This window comes from Bos javanicus, chromosome 22 (genome assembly GCF_032452875.1).
Source record: "Bos javanicus breed banteng chromosome 22, ARS-OSU_banteng_1.0, whole genome shotgun sequence".
NCBI lineage: Eukaryota > Metazoa > Chordata > Mammalia > Artiodactyla > Bovidae > Bos > Bos javanicus.
In genome coordinates, this window is record NC_083889.1 from 15,023,838 (window position 1) to 15,041,944 (window position 18,107).

At 51.3% G+C, this 18,107-nt stretch overlaps 1 protein-coding gene across 1 annotated transcript in view; it reads left to right on the plus strand.

Annotated features, from left to right (window-relative positions):
* The window catches only part of GASK1A (golgi associated kinase 1A), a 53,979-nt gene extending 36,685 nt beyond the window's left edge, over window positions 1–17,294 (plus strand). Inside the window, exons 3-5 of the mRNA XM_061396126.1 lie at window positions 14,815–14,937; window positions 16,047–16,150; window positions 16,715–17,294. Coding sequence (XP_061252110.1) covers window positions 14,815–14,937; window positions 16,047–16,150; window positions 16,715–16,925 — 438 coding nt within the window. The 3' untranslated portion in view covers window positions 16,926–17,294. The remainder of the gene's footprint in view (window positions 1–14,814; window positions 14,938–16,046; window positions 16,151–16,714) is intronic.
* Window positions 17,295–18,107: the final 813 nt, after the last annotated feature.

The window sequence follows — 18,107 nt, forward strand, 5'->3', positions numbered from 1 at the left end:
TAGTCCTTGTCTTTTGATCACCCAGCACCCTTTTTTTGTTATTTTTCTGCCTTGTGTTCATTCATCCATTGGTGTGCTGAAAACCAGTTCGTTTGGGCTCATTCTTGAATTTCAGGAATTTTATGAGCCAGTTGTGAAACACAGGCATTATTAAAATTGAAATTATGTAAACTAACCATATAATAAGTTATATTAGAAACAAAGGTAATCAATACTCTGATCTCATTACTTCACAATTATTTTACATTTTACTGTTATCTGAGGTCTTGAGGTTTTTTGCATCTACCTAGTAAATAGTGTATAGTGCTGAGCTACTGCATGCATGTCATGTCTCTTGCTGACTCCACATTCGTGCCTGTTGCTAGCTTGAAACAGGCCAGGGTAGGAATATTTATGTGGCTTCCCAGGGGGTGCTGTTGGTAAAGAACCTACTTGCCCATGCAGGAGTCATAAGAGACACAAGGTCAGTCCCTGAGCTGGGAAGATCCCTGGAGGAAGGCCGGCAACCCATTCCACTATTCTCTCCTGGAGAATCCCATGGACAGAGGAGCCTGGCTGGCTGTAGTCCATAGGGTCTCATAGAGTCAGACACGACTGAAGCGACATAGCACGCATGCAGGCAGGAGTATTTATACCTTGGGAATCAGGGAATTCTACAAATCAGGACTCCTCCTTATTCCCGGAGAGCTGGTAGTTAAACATTTATCCTTGAATCAAGAAGGCTTCAAGTTGGTTGCATAATTCAAAAAAGAGAGTTGAGGTGGAGGAGAGAGAGAATGAGAGAGGGGAGAAATAAAGGGATGATGCTGGTCCCGCTTGGACCCTGGAGAGAGAAGGAAACCACAGGGCCAGCTGAGGTCCCTGCTGTGCCAGAAATTAACCCTGGAGTTTTTGGGTATCCTAGGGAAGGGGTTCGGAGAAGGCAATGGCACCCCACTCCAGTACTCTTGCCTGGAAAATCCCATGGACGGAGGAGCCTGGTAGGCTGTCTCGAAGAGTCGTACACGACTGCGTGACTTCACTTTCACTTTTCACTTTCATGCATTGGAGAAGGAAATGGCAACCCACTCCAGTGTTCTTGCCTAGAGAATCCCAGGGACGGGGAGCCTGGTGGGCTGCCGTCTATGGGGTCGCACAGAGTCGGACACGACTGAAGCGACTTAGTAGCAGCAGCAGGGAAGGGGTTGGGCAGTTAGGGTACAGGGCTTACCAGGGGGACTGCAGACATCAGATATTTACTAAGTGGCCTGTTAACAACTGATGTGGCTGCTCCAGGACCTATGAGCTGGATGTCAACTGTGGAGACACAAGTGGGGGAATGCGGCCAGAAAGAAAGAAAGACAAAAAACGATTCAAGGACACAGTGGGTGGATATGTATGCATACAAAGGCAGCCCCATCTGTAGGGACCTCTGTTGAGGGAAGGGATCAATACTAGCCCTTAATTTACCTGCTGGGGTGACTGGATGAGCCATGGGTCAAGTTCAACGTCATAACTGGTAGCCAGGGACTGATGCTCCCTGTGTTGTTCATACAAGTTTGGTTGGAAATGTATTTTAGAAGATTCTCAGACCACATTTAATACTTTGAGATTTCTCATGAAAATCCCACTTCCTTTGAAACACTGAATGGTTTAATAACATGGGGCCTCTGTTTCCATGCAGCAGAAATGAGCCTGAGCTGAGTAGCTGCTGCCCCTTTAAAGGTTGCCATGCTCCCCTTTCTGCCAAAGACCACACCTCCTGTTGTCTGATGTGATTGTGTGCATTCTCAGTCACTAAGTCGTGTCTGACTTTTTGAGCCCACGGTCTGTTGTAGACTGCCAGACTCTGTCCATGGGATTTCCCAGGCAAGAATACTGGAGTGGGTTGTCATTTCCTCCTCCAGGGCATCTTCCAGACCCAGGGATTGAACCCATGTTCTAGAACCCAGGTTTCTATGCTGTGTCTCCTGCATTGCAGGCAGATTCTTTACCACTGAACCACACCCACCCCCAAACCCTTGGATGTTACCTGTCTGCTTGTGGGTATTTGTCTCCTGTCACGGGACCAGCTGGCCTCCAGCAATACTTCCAGCTCCTCGAGTCTGTGTCTCGTGCCTGCTTTGTGGAGGGAGGAGCATGGGGCCTAGTGGTTAGCACGGGCTTTGGCACCAGACAGATCTGGTTTTGAACCCCCTGCCCACTGGCCATGTCCCACTGTGTGACCCTGAGCAGACTAGCCGGCGTCTTTGAACTTCACTTCTCTCTAAATGGGACCGGATGTCCCTGCCTTCTGCCCTTGAGCGCATGGTAGCTCTTAATCACCAGCTCCTGTATGCAGGCTTGCTCTGGGCCCCGAGCCTGCTCTGCCTGTGTGTGACAGGCTGAAGGCTAGGGATTAGTGCTCTCCAGACAGCGTGACCTGTCCTCTAGCCTGGGAGGGAGGCATTTCCCAGACCACAGACTACAGTCTTGGGCAAACTGGAAGAGCCGGCCACGCTCCCTCCAGGAACAGCCGTCCTATGACTGATGGGAGGCAGTCTGTAAAAGCCCCGGTTCCCTGGCCGGGGTGGCTCTGTGGGGCATGTTCCACGTGTCTCTCAGAGTCCCCTACCAGGATTGAGCCACGGTTACCCACAGAGTTCGTTGCCGGCCCTCCCTGTCTGCCTTCCCCGATCCTTGCTTGTGTTTTTGAATTAGCTCACGGATCAACTGCTTTCGCTCTGAGTTCTTGGCTGAGGTCTGTCTCTGGGGGAGCCTGGCCTCCATCAGATGACACCACTGACCCTGTGTGGTTTCTGCATGCAGGATCATTCACGTAATATACTTAATACAGTGCCTGGCGATGGCCCAAGCTCAGTAATACAGAAGCACTGCCCCCAACACTTTACAGGAATTAACTCCTCCAGTCCTCATGGTAGCCTTGCTAGAGAGATACTGGGCTTCTCCCTGTTTTGAAGTTGGACAGTTGAGGTCTCAAGAGGTTAAGCGACTTGGCTAAGTTCATGGCCGGTGGAGCTGAGACACAGCCTGGATGGTCTAGCTCCAGAGCTCACCCTCCTTCTCACATAGTCCTCTTCAGCCGGCCATGGGTGAGGGCAGGAAAAGGGGGTGCTTGTCGGGACATCTGGGACTTTGAGCCCTGAGGCCCCTCCTTGTGACCCCCACCCAGCTGATGTGCACGCAGCCACTTTCTGCCCACACAGAGCCCCTCTGTCTGTCTTTGGAGGTTGTGGTGTGAAGCCCTTCCTCAGCTGCCAAGCCCAGCCATGGCGGTGGACAGTTCAGCTGCCAGAGCACACACAGGTGGGCGTGTGGTCAGACGCCACTCAGCTGGCCTCGTGCCACCTCTTCCTGGGTTTGCCGAACACCAGGCAAGTCAAACACCCCTGGCTGGCGGGTGCTGCCTTCCTAGAAACCATGGGCAGGCTGGAGTGAGGAGGGGCTGTGGGTTTCCCAGCCCAGGAACCCAGGTCCCTACTGAGCAGAAGCCAGGAACAACCTGAGGGCAGTCGTGCCTGGACTCAAGAGGGCCATCTGCCCAGAGGCCAGAGGGTGGGAAGGACGTGTGTTGGGGGGGGTGGGGACAGGAATGCGCACATCTGTATCTTTTCCTTCTAGAGAGGCTTCTTTTTTCTCACACCCTGTTTCATCTTGGAGGGCATGTGCTTGGCTGCACGGGGTGAGCAGCTGTAGAGAACTCAAGACAGTGAGAGGGTGGTGTTTGCTCGTGGAAGTCATCCTGCTGCTTCCGCTGATGCGGGGCCTTCACGTGCCGGAAAATTCAGACCCCAGAAAGCCTCAGGTGCCGCCATCCTGGTGCGGGCCACCATCTTTTCTTACCTGGACTCTTCTTCCCTAACGTCTCCCTAATGTCTCCATTTTTGTCCCCTCCAACCAGGTCTCCTTACAGAAGCTGGAATGATGTCTTGGTTTCCGTTCCCCCAGGCAGACCCTGAGACCAGGGTCCAGTGCGGTAGTTCCTCTGGGAGGGGACCCCAGGAAACACTCGTAGGGAAGATGAAAGTGAGACGGCTAGGAGGCGGCCAGCAGAGGGCATGTCCTCAAACAGGTCACTGCCATGGGTGACTGGGGCTTGAGCCACAGGAAAACTCTGAGCAATGGTAGCCCACCAAGAGGTGAGGGACACGAGGTATTGATAGCCACATCTCCCCTTGGTCTTTGGTTGAGGGCTGCTCCTGGAGGTGTTAATTCCGTGGCATTTGGAGAAAGCCCCCGGGCAGAGCCTATAGCAGCTGGAAGTTAGAGGGAGACCTCAGAAGTTCACATGCAACTGCTCAGGCAGAGAGCACAATAAGTCAGACTGTGTCCCTTCTCCATTACAATAAGGCAAAGCATCTCAATGCCCTCGATATCAGGAGCTTCAGGGACCCACAGATCCATCCGTGTCTGCTGTCTTCAGCCCCGCCTCTTGGCATGTGGTCTTGGTTAGTTTCTTCAGGTGCAGGGCCTCAGACAAGCCTCTCATCCTCCTCCCTAGGCCTCCACTCTCCCGACCTCCACATTCTGTTGTTATCCTCTTTCTATTTCATGCTATCCTGTCTATATTCTTTCTGACTCCCCAACACAGTAAGTTCTATTTTATTTGTTCACTTCTGTCTCTCTGTTTTGTTCACATCGGCAGCGCCTAGCACAGGGCCAAGCTCTTGGTTAGATCCTGGAGAAGCACCTTTTGAACGAGTGGCTGAAAGGATGAGCAAGTGAATGAAGGAATCCAGGCTCTCTGTATGAGTTCCTATTTAGGTGCTGCTGTGTTCTGCTTGCTCAAATACCACGCCTTCCTCTAGACTGAAAAGAATCCCAAAGGCTTCTCCTTTTCTTTTCAGGTCCCAGAGATATAGAGGTGGAAAACTATGTGACAATCGTTCGTCCAGCCCGTGAACGGGCACGTGATTAACTCGTGCTTCCAGAGCAGATGATGGCATATAGCGTCGCCTGTCGTCCTCCGCATCAGGCACTGTGCCAGCACTTCACATGTGTTGATGCGTGACAGCCCTGGGAGGGACAGTATTTTTTAACTCCATTCCACAGATGAGGAAACTGAGGTTTAGAAGGGCTTAGGAACTGGCCCACAGTAACCTGTGGCCTTAAGCGTTGGAGCTGGGATCAGATCCGCCGCGGTTTGGCCACAGGCTTTTGCCCTCTTTGCTGACTCAGCTGACTCTGGAAAAGACATTTCTTCCGGGTCTCTTCTGGATGAGGCTGGCCCATTTCCTTCCCGGGGGGCCGGGTTCAGTCATTTGTGATCCTGTGTTTGTTCCTTGTTTTGAGTGCAAATCTGTAGTTCACGTCATTCTTCTCTGGCTTGGCCTTCCTGAACATCGGGTGTTGTTAGAGAGGAGCCCAGATCCATGACCACTGTCGACCTCTCAAGCTTCCAGCCGGAGACCTGAAATATAATCGTGGCACCTTTATGGGGTGCCTGTGCATGAGCTCCTTCAAGTCCCACAGCAGACCCAAGAGACGGGTGCAGAGCTCCTTCCTCTTGCACAGACGGTGCGGCCAGCCACGGAGGGTGAAGCAGCCCACCCGGACAGGGGTGTTTAAGGGTGACATGAAGCATCGTTACATATACTTAAGAGCAGGGCCTCGATTAGGACGAGTATGATCGGCAGAATTCAGAGATGGTCCACAAGATACCCACCCCCTTAGTGTAAACGCCTGCCCTTGAGAATGAATGAGACCTGTAAATATGATGGAATCTTATTTCAGTGATTAAGTTACCAATCAGTTATCTTTGGGTATTTTTGTTTATTTGTTTTTTGATTGAAATATCCCCTGGAGTAGGAGATGGCAACCCGCTCCAGTATTCTTGCTTGGAAAATCCCGTGGACAGAGCAGCCTGGCGGGCTCCAGTCCACGTGGTCAAAAAGAGTCAGACACAACTGAGCACGCGTGCAAGCAAGCATGATCAACCTACAGTGCTCTGTTAGTTCCAGGCGCACAACCTAATGACTCGGTATTTCTATATGTTATGAAATGATCACCAAGATAAGTCTAGTTTCAGTCTGTCACCATACAAAGTTATTACAATATCATTGAGGTACTCATCAGTTAATCTGGAGTTAATTAGAAGGAAGACTCTCCCTTTGGCCTGAACCAGCCAGGAGAGTCTTTCAAAGATGAAGCATCAGAGGATTTTCTTGCTGGCCTCGAGGAGTAAACAGCCAGGCTGTGAGCTGCTGTGGGTCAGGGAGGCCTCTGGAAGGACCCTGAGATCTCCTTAAAACCACAAGGAATGGTTTCTGCCAGCAGCCTGACTAAGCACAGGAGAGGAGCCTGAGTGACGAAAGAGATGAAGCACCTTGAGTTCAGCCTGAGACCCTGGGTAGAGTACCCGGCAAAAAGGGATGGACTCCCGACCCACAGGAACTGTGAGTTAATAAGTGTGTTATGTTAAGCCACTAAGCTGGTGGTCATTTGTTATGCGGCCATAGAAGATGAGTTCATGTGGCAAGGGAGGGGCCTCCAGTGCAAACGCCTTCAGGAGTGCACATCGCAGGTGAGCCTGCTCTGCACATCCTGACAGCCGACAGCACTTTTCTGCCTCGCCCTCGTCCTGCCTTTGCTTTTTTGTTGTTCAGTCGCTCACTTGTGTCCGACTCTTTGCGACCCCTTGGACTTCAGCATGCCAGGCTTCCCTGTCCTTCACCATCTCCCGGAGCTTGCTCAAACTCACGTCCATTGAGTCGGTGATGCCATCCAACCATTTCGTCCTCTGTGGTCCCCTTCTCCTCCTGCCTTAGTCTCTGCTTAGATTTCTTAAAAATCTGTTTTTTTTTAACTGTTCATATTCTTTGCCCCATTTTCTGTTGGATTGTTGGTCTTTTTCTTAAGGACTTTAAGAGCTTTTTTATAGATTAAGAAAATCAGTCTTTTGTTTTCATTGTGTTCTGGTATTTCTCTCAGGCTCAAATGTCATCCAGCTTTGTTTCTAGTCTTTCTGCCGTGCAGAAATTTAAAAAAAATTGTTCTATGCTGTTAAACTTATCAAGCTATTTTTCATGACTTCTAGGATAGTGTATTATGTTTTTAAGGACCATCCTCATTTCAGGGTTATTTTTAAAAAATCCTCTCATGTGTTTTTATATATTTTTGATCCATCTGGAAGTTATTTTGGAGTAAGAGATCAGGTGCAAAATAATGATTTTTTTTCAGATGGCAACCCAAATGTCCCAGCACCATTTGTTGAATAATCCTTCTTTCCCCCAATTTGAAATGCTGTCTTTTCCATATAGCCAATTTCCATATGTACGCAAGTCTATTTGTGGACTCTTCTGTTCCAGTAAAGGGTCTGTCTATTTATGTGCCAGAATCACACTGTTTTAATTATCACACTTTATATTTTATGTTAATAACTGGGAGTGCTTGGTCTCCTTGCTCTTTTTAAAGATTTTTCCCAATACTCCTGAATACTCTTCTCAGTCAGCTTGTTACTTCCTTTGCCTTCCCAAGTCCTCTCGGGACTTCATTGGAATCAAATGAAATCTGTGTGGACTAATATAGAGAGAATTTACATCCTAAGATACAGGGTCATTCTAGGCCAAGAACAGGCTGTGTCTTTCCTTTTATTTCTGTTCCTCAGAAGCATCTTTATGTTTTCCTGAGCTGGATCTTCACGTTCAGGTTGGGATGATACTGATATTTCATCTTGTGACCATTGAAAGGGGCCTCTTTTCCTTCTATTATATTGTTACTAACCGAGGTTTCTGGACTCTTTGATCAACAGAAATTGATAAGAAGTCGGCTGAGAAGTTCAGGCACGGCTTTACTGGGGCTCGAGCTGTAGCACACAGGAGTGAAAACAAGAAATTGTTGCCCTGGCTCTCTTCCCAAGGCAGGGCGAGCCGGTGCCTTAAAGGGAGTGAGGGTGAAGATGTAGCTTATCTGCCCTGCCCATCCCCTCCATGGTGCTGTGAGCAGGGGTCACAGCAGTAACCCTGCTTTTGCTCCCAGCTCCCCAGAAGTGGCCGTTGGTTTGTGACCTTTTTGTGTCTCGTTGTTCATAATTTGCCCCATTGGGCCTGTGAGCAGTTAGTTTTAATGCTTTGTAGTTCCTTTAAAAAAAATTATTTATTTGGCTGAGCCAGGTCTTAGTTGTGGCATGTGGAATCTAGTTCCCTGACGAGGGATTGAAACTGGACCCCCTGCATTGGGAGCATGGAGTCTTAGCCCCTGGGTCACCTGGGAGTCCCTGAGTCCCTTATAGTTTCTTTGGATTCCGTTCTTTGGGGAGGCATTTGTCCAGGTGCAAGCGCAAGCTCTCTGGAAAAGGGTCCCAGGTCTCAGCCTGTCTCAACACATTCTGGCCCGTAGCTCCTGGTCTGTGTGAAGGATATTGTTTTCGTATCATATTTTGATTACTGGTTACTCATTCACTTCATAATGCTTCTCACAGTTGCCCTGGGTTTTCCAAGTATATGGTCATTTCTTCTGTAACGAATGCATTTTGTGTTCTCATTGCCTCGTTTTTCATTTTTCTTAACCTCACTACAACCATGGTGCCTCCAGAGCAATGGTAAATAGTAATAGGATGCTGGACATGACTTGTCTCTACAGATTTGGGACAGTTTCTAGTGTTTCACCATTAAATATCATGCTGATTTTTGGTTGAAGAACTATTTGCGATTCTTGCCTTATTAAGAGTTTTTCTTGTCAGGAATGGATGTAAAAATTACATCAGATGCCTCTTGAGTATCAGTGGAGGAGGTCACAGATTACACACATCCTCCGTCTAATGTATTGATGTGGGGACTGATTTCTGAGAAAGGTATTCCCATGGTGACTCATTGTAGCTTTCTTGGTTGGAACTGTACTTTGCTGTGGTGGATACATCATTTCCCAGGTGCTGGATTTTGTGTTGATGTTTAAAATTTAGAGTGATTTAGTCCTTTTAGCGGGGCTTCCCAGGTGGCACTCGTGGTAAAGAACCCACCTGTCAATGCAAGTAGATGTAAGAGACGTGGGTTCGATCCCTCGGTTGGGAAGATCCCCTGGAGGAGGGAATGGCCACCCACTCCAGTATTCTCACCTGGAGCATCCCATGGACGGAGGAGCCTGGTGGGCTGCAGTCAATAGGGGTCACAAAGAGTCAGGCACGACTGAAGCAACTTAGCACTCACGCCTGTCTTTTTAAATAATAATTCTCAGACCATCTCCTCAAAGCTCACCAGCTGGTATATTCACCCACATCCAGAGCCGGTGCTGTGACCTCTGGCCTCTGGATTGGGGCAGATGAGGCATCCAGAGGTCCCCCTGCCCAGGGCCTCCGGGGAGGTTACCCTCTGTCAGGACACAAGGGAAGCACTGCAGAGAGAGTCATCAGAGGATGGTAAGAGTCAGTGTGAAGTAACCCACTCCTCCTCACACCCTCACCTCCCCAAAGCCTCACGAATTCTCTAACAGACAACTGTTCAGTGCAGGGCCAGCCTGCTGCCCTCTTTGGACAGAGATGCTGCTGCCCTTGGGGCTGTCTGGCAGCAAGCTGACCCAGCGAAGAGCCACCCTTTCAATCCAGAAGACCCTGGGCTCGTGACTGTCCCCAGGTGGGGGAGGGTCCTGCACAGGGGGCCCGGGCCAGCAGGGGCAGCAGACAGTTCTTCTGGAATCCACCAGACTCGGATCTGGCACTGGCTGAAGTCTTGGCCCAGGAGCCTGGTGGGTGGGTGAGAGGACTTGGGTCACCCCTCGTGCCCTGTGCTGGGCGCCTCCCAGACGTCCTCACCTCACAGCTCAGCCTGGTGTCCCTCTTGGCAGACTGCAGTGTCTTGTCCCACTAGATGTTCTGTTTGGGGGCCCCAGAGGCGGGCCTCCCCCTATCAGGCTCATGTGAGGGGCAGGCTTTCAGTGGTCAGTCCTCGTGTGAAGGCCTCCCCACCATCCTTCCGAGTGTCAGCCAGCCATACGCTTCATTCATTCATTCTTGTACTCCGAAAACCTCAACCGAGTCCTGTTGTACTGAAAAGTGCTAGGAGCTGGGGATCCGGTTGGACCACATCTTCTTGGTATCAAGGCACTTGTGACCTCTAGTGTCACGATGTATGTGCCTGCCACCCAGTCCAACTCAGTGGTCAGAGCCAGACTGCCCGGGTCTGAGTCTAGGCATCGCCGCTTTCCCTCTGTGGGACCCTAGGCATGTTTTCCAGCCTCTGTCACTCAGTTACCTCATCTTTGAAATGGAGATAAGGACTGTACCTGCCTCCTGTCTGCTGGGAGGGTTAAATGAGCTATGATAGGCAAAGCACTCAGAGCCTGATCCAGCACAGAGTAAGGGCTTCACAACTGTTAAATTAAATTAAACACAAACTTCTTGAGCACACACACTGCTAGAAGGCCCAAACTGCAAAAGATTATCGTTTTTTTCTTGGTAACTGCTCATTTTGTCAGAAAGGGGGAAGAAGAAATCCTGATGCCTTAGGATGTGGGAATGAAACCTAAGCCTGGTCCTGTTTGGCTGCTGCTGTTTCAACTCTTTGAACTGAATTGCTCTTCAGTGGAAAAAAGTTCCCAGACAGCATGGCAGATTACTCACACTGGCACCTGGGCCCGGCCAGCCCCTCCCTGTTCAACATTCAAATGGGTGTACCTCTGGGGGCACCAGCGCCGCCCCTGTCACATGGCCCGACAGTCCTTGTAGCTTCTTCTGGAAACAAGCACCGCATCCGGTTAAAATCCGCATAGAATGGCCTGCCAACAGGGTCAGGGAGCGTTTGGCCTGAGGAAGGGGGTTTGGCTGGCTGTGCCATCAGACATGACATGAGATTGGAGCAGTCGCTGGATTTCAGTCCTGCTAGAACCATCCTGGCATTTACTCTCCCAACCAGAGATGACTCGGCAGGTGGTATCCGTCTCACAGATCTGTCTGGGCTCCAGAAACCAGGCCTTGCACACACGTAGAGGAGAGGGGCTAGACCGTCATGACACGGCTTTATTTTAGACTGCTTCACAGGGCTATGGCCAGGGCTTTCAGAGGGAGGAATCCCTGAGATTCCTCCAGGCCTTTAGGCCTGTGCCTTCCAGGTCTCTCCATGACAACCACCCCCCTCACCTCGTGTGGTCCCCAGAGAGGCCCTGAGGGACTATCAGGTTAAATAACTTCCTCGGGTCATAGAGTTAGGACATAGTGGAGCCACGATTCACCCCTAGATCCTTTGGGCTCCAAACCAGGGTCATAGACATGGCCCAGATTGCAGGCCAAATTCCCCTCTCTCTTTTTTTTTCTGTACAGTCCATGAGCTAAGAATGGTTTTAGCATTTTCAAATGGTTGAAAAGATCAAAAGATATTTCATTACATCTAAAAATTCTATGAAATTCAGATTTCAGTGTATGTTAATACAGTTTTTTGGGGGGGGGAACATGGCCATGGCCATTTGTTTTCATATTATCTAGAATACGTACAATATGCACAACACAGGCAGAGTCGGGTAGTTGTGACAGAGACTGTATGGGCTGCAAAGCCTAAAGTAGTTACTATCTGGCCCTTTGTGGGAATAGCTTGCTGATCTCTGCTCTAAACCTCTGTGCGGGCAGCCTTGGAGGGCTCCTGCCGAGGACAGGCCTGCATAGGAACGTGTGAGGACCCCACCCTTGCCAAGTGCGAGGACAACATGGAGAAATATAGGGGCGTGTTACTATCTTCGGGTGGACGTAAAAACTGGGGGAAGGTCGGGAGGTCTCTGGGGGCGTGCCACAGGGTTCTGTCCTCAGCCCCGTCCTGCCAACGCTTGTAGGAGCCAGTGAAGACGCGGGGGCTCTGGTGGACCCAGTGGAGCGCTCTTGTTTCTTCTGCACAGGGCCCTGGTGTGATTCCCTTTCTCCCCATTCCTGGGCTCAGAGGTCAAGACATCAGCATCTTCCCGTGGTGGCCTCTGGACAAGGGATGAGCCTGTGTCCAGATTTGGTCCAATCAGACTGAAAGGAAGGACTGCTATTCCATGGTTGTTGGGGGAGGGCTTCTCTCTCCCCCCTCCCCTCATTCCTGTCTCTCTTTCTCTCTCTGTCTCCTTCATTATGGACATGAACAGGGAAAAACATGGGGACTTCCCGGGTGGCGCTAGTGGTAAAGTACCTGCCTGCCAGTGCAGGAGGCATAAGAGACACGGGTTCAATCCCTGGGCCGGGACGATCCCCCGGAGGGGGCATGGCAACCCACTCCAGTATTCTCGCCTGGAGAATCCCATGGACAGAGAAGCCTGGCGGACTACTACAGTCCATGGGGCTGCAAAGAGTCGGACACAACTGAAGCGACTTATCACATTCACAAGGAAAAACATACCCACAGGTTTTCTGAGACAACACAGGGATGTCCTTAACATTGTGGGGTAAACTGAAGAGCAGAAAGAAACCTGAGTCCTTATCATGACAATAGGAGCTGCTTAAAGGTGCCCCCCAAGCCTGTCCTATTGCAAGGCTCTTGAGGTTTCCTGCTGCAGATCTTAATTTCCCCTGTAGTTAAAGTCACTTCCAACCAGAATTTTATGTTACTTGTGGCTGTTGTTATTCAAAGTCCAGGAGGCTAAAGCAGTGACTGTCCACCTCAGGGGCTTGTTTAACGGGCTCGTTGCACGGACAGGGCTCTGGCTGTTTGTATCATGGCCAGGCCAGGCCGGTCCTCCAGGCTAAACATGCCTTTTCAGCGGTGTCAGTGATGTGCTTGGTACACTGCCCCTGGGAACACTCCATAATGCGGCCTTACAGAAAGGCCCTCAGCCTGTCGGGGCAATGGTCTAGGCCCGTGGTGGGTCTTCTCCACACTGAATTGTTGTGAAACAGGGAAAATAATGTTTGGGGACAGTAGCTGGGACTGTTCAACACTGTCTCATTTCTGGACGTCTGGTTTCATGAGGTTGATTGGTGAATAGAGCTATAGTTATTTTCTGGCTTGTATAGAAGGAAATCAATTTTGTATTTCTTCAGAACACACAAGAGTTACCTCCACAGGGATATGGAAATGGAGTGAGACCTTTCATTGGCTGGCGCTGAGCTAAGTGGACTGCGAGGTGGCTGGCCTGGCTTTGATGCATGCCGCATCCTGGGGGCTGTCGTCTGTGTGTTCCCTGCCCCCGCCCCTCTGCCACGTGTGGAGAGAGGTTGGCAGAGGGAGACAGGACGGTGGTACCGGCTGAAGCTGGACCAGGGCTGCAGCTTGGGTTGGCTGAGAGGCAACCGCAGATGAATAAGGACCATCCAAACAGCTCCGGTGCCTGCCTGCTGCCCCCTCAGGAGGACTGTGGGCTCTGAGACTTCCGGTTCCTTTTTTATTTCCTTCACTGTTTTGAAAACTCCTCTCCAGCCTCAATGAGTGTAATGATGGGGACCTCACTTGACCTCTAAGTGGCTCCCTCTCCCTGACCTTCAGGGAGGCAGTGGAGGACATCAGAGAGCGCTGGGCTCCAGCCAGGCAGACCTGGGTTCAAACCCCAGCTGGACTACTTCCTCGTGTATGACCTTGGGGAGGTCTGGGGTCCATGTCCCCATGTGTTATTGGGGCAATAATGTCTCCCTTGCAAGGCTGCAGTGAGAATTGGATGAGACAGAGATGCAGTGATGTTGCTGGTCCTCTGAGTGATGCCTTCTGAGCCCACCAACTCTCCAACCCCAACTGGGTGACTCTATCCCCCTGGAGTCAATGTCAGATTCCACAAGCTAAGGGCTCAGCTCCACAGGACTCCTGATTCAGATGCCAGTCACGAGTCCTGAGCCCCCCATACTTCTGGCCGACTGGCTAAAAATCTGGGGTTCTCATGACTGTCCCATCCCCCGGGTTCAATAATTTGCTACAATGGCTCACAGGACTCAGGAAAACACTGCTTCAGTGGCCTGGTTTATTATAAAGGATGTCAGTGAATAGCCAGGAGAAGAGGTATGTGCGGTGAAGTCTGAAAAGGTCCCAAGTCCATGACCCTGTATGTGGAATTGGGGTGCATCACCCTCCTGATGTGTGGATGTGTTCTCCCTAGAATATAGTTCAAAAGTTTCTATAACCCAGTTTCCAGCTCCCCTCCTCTTCCCTGAGGTTGGAGGGTCAGGTGGAAAGCTCCCACTCTCTATATTCTTTGTCCATCTAACAATCAGCCTGAAGTTATCTCAGGGCCCCATGAATCATCTTATTAAACTCTGATGTGGTTGGAGGGTTTATTATGAATATCAAAACGTACTCATATCACAGAGCCAACGGCAGGGGTTTTATGAGCTCTGTGCCAAGAACCAGGGACAGAGACCATCTCTCACGACCATCTCTGAGGGAAAGGCTCTGTGTCATTGTTCCCACTTTAGGCATCCAGTGTAAGATGAGTCAGGAAAAGGAATGCTCTTCTTCCTGACTCTGATCCAGGCCTCCTGCAGGGTGGAAGTGCTGTTTGAGAGTCAGGAGCTGCCTGGACGGTCATTAAAATCTTTTTATCCCCTAAAAAGGAGGAATCCCTACGGTAGCATTTGCTGCTTCAAGAAAAAGTGGTCATGTGTGAGTCTCCCCAGGTAGACAGATAGTCTGCACTGGGAGGCCCCAGGCTGGAACTCAGGGCCAGTAGTATAGGTTAAACAGCAGCAGGACTTCCACTCCAGGGGGCCTGGGTTCGATCCCTAGTCAGGGAACTAAGATCCCACCTGCCACATGTTGGGTGGAAATCCATGCAGTGTGAGTAAGCCATCCCGGTGCAGGGTGAGCTGGCCAGAGGAGCAAGCAGAAGCCCATCACAGCTGGGGGCCAGCAGCTGAGTTAACCAGGGCCGAGATCCCTGAGGGTGGCCCCAGGGCTCAAGAGGCCCGAGTGCTGGACATGGTAGACTCCCCCTCAGAGGATGGTGCCCCCACAGGTGCATGACCGCCTGGATCGCTACTGCTGCGGCTTCGAGCCCGAGCCCTCGGACCCCTGTGTGGAAGAGAGACTCCGAGAGAAATGCCGGAACCCCGGGGAGCTGCGGCTGGTCCACATTCTGGTAAGTCCCTGGGTCACCCCAGACTCGGGTCTTCCTGTCTGTCCATCAGCAGACGCTGGTGGCGAGGGTCAGAGGTCACGTGACTCTGGGTGTCACAATCCCGTTCTTTTCGGCAGCAGAACCCTTTGAATGTTTCCAGGAAGCCTTAATATATAGAAGGGACAAAAATGAAGCTTGGCGTATGTAGTTGAGGAGGGGATGGGCTAGAGCCAGTGTCACCAACCCCTCTGTCTCCTAAAGACTCCAGGGACACCCTCGGGTCCTGGCAGCTGAGTGTGGTATGTGTGTATCTAGTAGGGCATCCTCATTGTGCCAATAAACGTGGAAATTGTGACCTGGAGCGGGGGAGGAGCCTTCCAAGGCTGCATGTCTGGTTAGTAGCAGTCACAGGGATCTGTCGTGGACCCTATCGGCTCACAGGCTGGGGCTGTTGGGAAACAATGCTTCCAGTGAAAACTAGAACCCAGGGTGGGAAGCCGTGTGCTGAGACCATCAGCGAGGGGCTGGTGGGGCAGAAGAGCCACTGCTACTGCAGGAGGGGCAAAGTACCACCCTTTGGTACTTCCCCTTTGGGGAAGGGCTGCTCTGTCTCCCCCAGTGAGGCTGGTGTCCTCGCCGCCTCCCCTTGGCCATGGAGCATAGCCATCCCAGGAGATGGTGCCCGGGACCGAGCATCAGGCCGCCCGGCCTCAGGCTCCTCACCCCTTCAGTCGCCAGAACAGGAATCAATGCCTCCACTTTGTGGTTTCACCGATGGTGCTGCCACCTAGGGCTACGCGTCCAGGTTTGAGTCAACCAGCTATTTACCAGCTGTGTGACCTTGTGCAAATTACCTAACTTTTTTTGCCTCTGTTTCTGTAAAATGGGGCTGGTATCGGTGGCTGTTTGCCCCAGGGTTGCTGGGCGGGTTCACCAGAGATGGTGCCCGGCCGCCCTCAAACAGCACCAAGTGGAAAGAGTTCACTGCTCTGTGTGGTGGGGGAACAGACTGGGTGAGGAGCAGGGTGCATTGTGTGACTGACAGCTTAGGGGCCCCTGAGCCGCTGCACCCTGACAGAGCCCTGGGGCACCACGTCCATCTTCTGTCCCTGTCCATCTTCTTCCCCGAGGTCCGGAGCAGTGACCCCACTCGTCTGGTCTACATCGATAATGCTGGCCACCTTCAGCATCCGGAGCACAAGCTGAACTTCCGGCTCCTCGAGGGCATCAATGGGTGAGCATCGAAGGGCCTGGGCAGAGGTTCAGGGATGAGCTGAGGGGCCCTGTCATAGACCCGGCGGCCTTGAACCATGGCTCCCAAGAAGTCCACTGTCCAACAGATGGAAGCTGTTTGATGAGCCTCAGGAGGATGTGGGGACTCCTGGGAAAGCTAACAGTCAGTGGGCCCCTGAAGTCCCGGATGGGCTGCCCGCTCCCCGGTATCCAGAGCACAGCACAAGTTGCCCTGCTGGGGAGTGGGTAGGCTCCCTTGCCTGGCAGGGAGCTGGCCGGGTAGCCACCTTCCCTGCTCAGTCCTGCCGCACCTCGGCCTTCCCAGGGCTCCTCCTCACTTTACTCAGGCCAGCAGAGTGGATTCGCCCTCTTGGGGGGCTGGGACCCATCGAAAGCTTCATCCCGTGTCTGCTGTTACAGCAGAGTGGGTGGAAGGGTCCCCGGACAACTAGTCAGCAGGTGGTCCCCGGGACTTTGTGGGTCCTCAGCTGTGCAAGTTCATGGAAACTCTCTAAGCTGGCTTTTGCCCTTCTTTTCTTTCCGGGGCTGGGGGACCTTCCTCCAGGTTTCCTGAGCCAGTCATGAAGGTTCTGGAATCAGGGTGTCTACAGAATATGCTGCTCAAGTCGCTACAGATGGACCCAGTATTCTGGGAGAGCCAAGGTGGGCGACAGGGCCTGCAGCAAGTCCTCCAGACCCTGGAGCAGCGAGCACAGGTCCTGCTGCACCACATCCGGACGCACAACCTGACAGTCTTCCCGGATGAAGGCCCCTAAGCCCCGCCCATCCAACCCGCGGCCTTTCGGGCCCCACCCCACGCCCTGGAGGGACTCGTAAGCCCCGCCCACCCCCCCTCCCCGTCCTAGCGGGACTCTCGCCTCACTGCAGGCGAGTCACTCACTACACGACCTGAGGGGATAAGCGCCCATCCTCATGGCCACAATTTCTTGTGTTGAAAATGTCTCGAAGACAAAAGGGAAAAGTCAGAAACCAGGAAGGCACCATGGACGCCGTGGGATGTGTCGCATGCTTGGGCTGGTGGAGGAGGTCGTGGGTGTTGGGTTTTCAATCTCATCACGTTCCTTGCTGCCAGCTCAGCTGGCTGCTTATTCTCTTGCACCAATAAATACACAAGAATGTTCTATTGAACTGCTCCAGATACTGTAAAGTCATGCACTGCACGTGCACACGCAGAGCTGGACAACTCTGTGTGTGTGTGTGTGTGTGTGTGTGTGTGTGGGTAGGTGTGTGGGTATGTATGCCTGGTATGTGGACCTGCCCAGAACCGCTCTGGCTGAAGGTGAACTCAGCTCCTAGAAATGGAACCCTGAGCCTTTTGTCTCTATAGCCTTATAGCTGTTCAATTTTTGTTCATTTATGTTTTAAGAATTGCAAAAGTAATACATGCTCACTAAAAATAAATTCATAAATAATAGAAGCGTACAAGATAAAAAGTGAGAGCGTCCGGAGGGACGTTACTTTGGCACTTCCTTAACGAACTTGCAGCCGAACCCTATGTTCTGCACTTGTGGTCTAGTTGACCCGGTTCGTTCTTATGACCTCAAGGAACTCCCATGCAGGGGCATGTTATATTTCATTTAGCTGTTCTCATCATGGCGAACATTTAGATGGCTCTAACTTTTCACCAATTCTGGACAATGCTGCCACGAACATCTTTGCATGATGTGCAGGTATTTCTGCCGTCTATATTTCCATGAGTGGTTAGCAGAAATGGGCTAATGGGCATTCTTTATTTTCAGAGCAACTGCCAAATTCCTTTCAAAATGGTGGTGACAGTCTACATTCCTAACTAGAGGGTAGGGGACTAATTGTTTCATTACACCTCATCATCACTTGATATTCTCAGAATTATTGTTTTTATTCATCTGATAGGGAAAGCTATTTTTAATTTTTATTTTTTACTGAAGGGTAGTTGATTTACTACCCTTCAATATTGT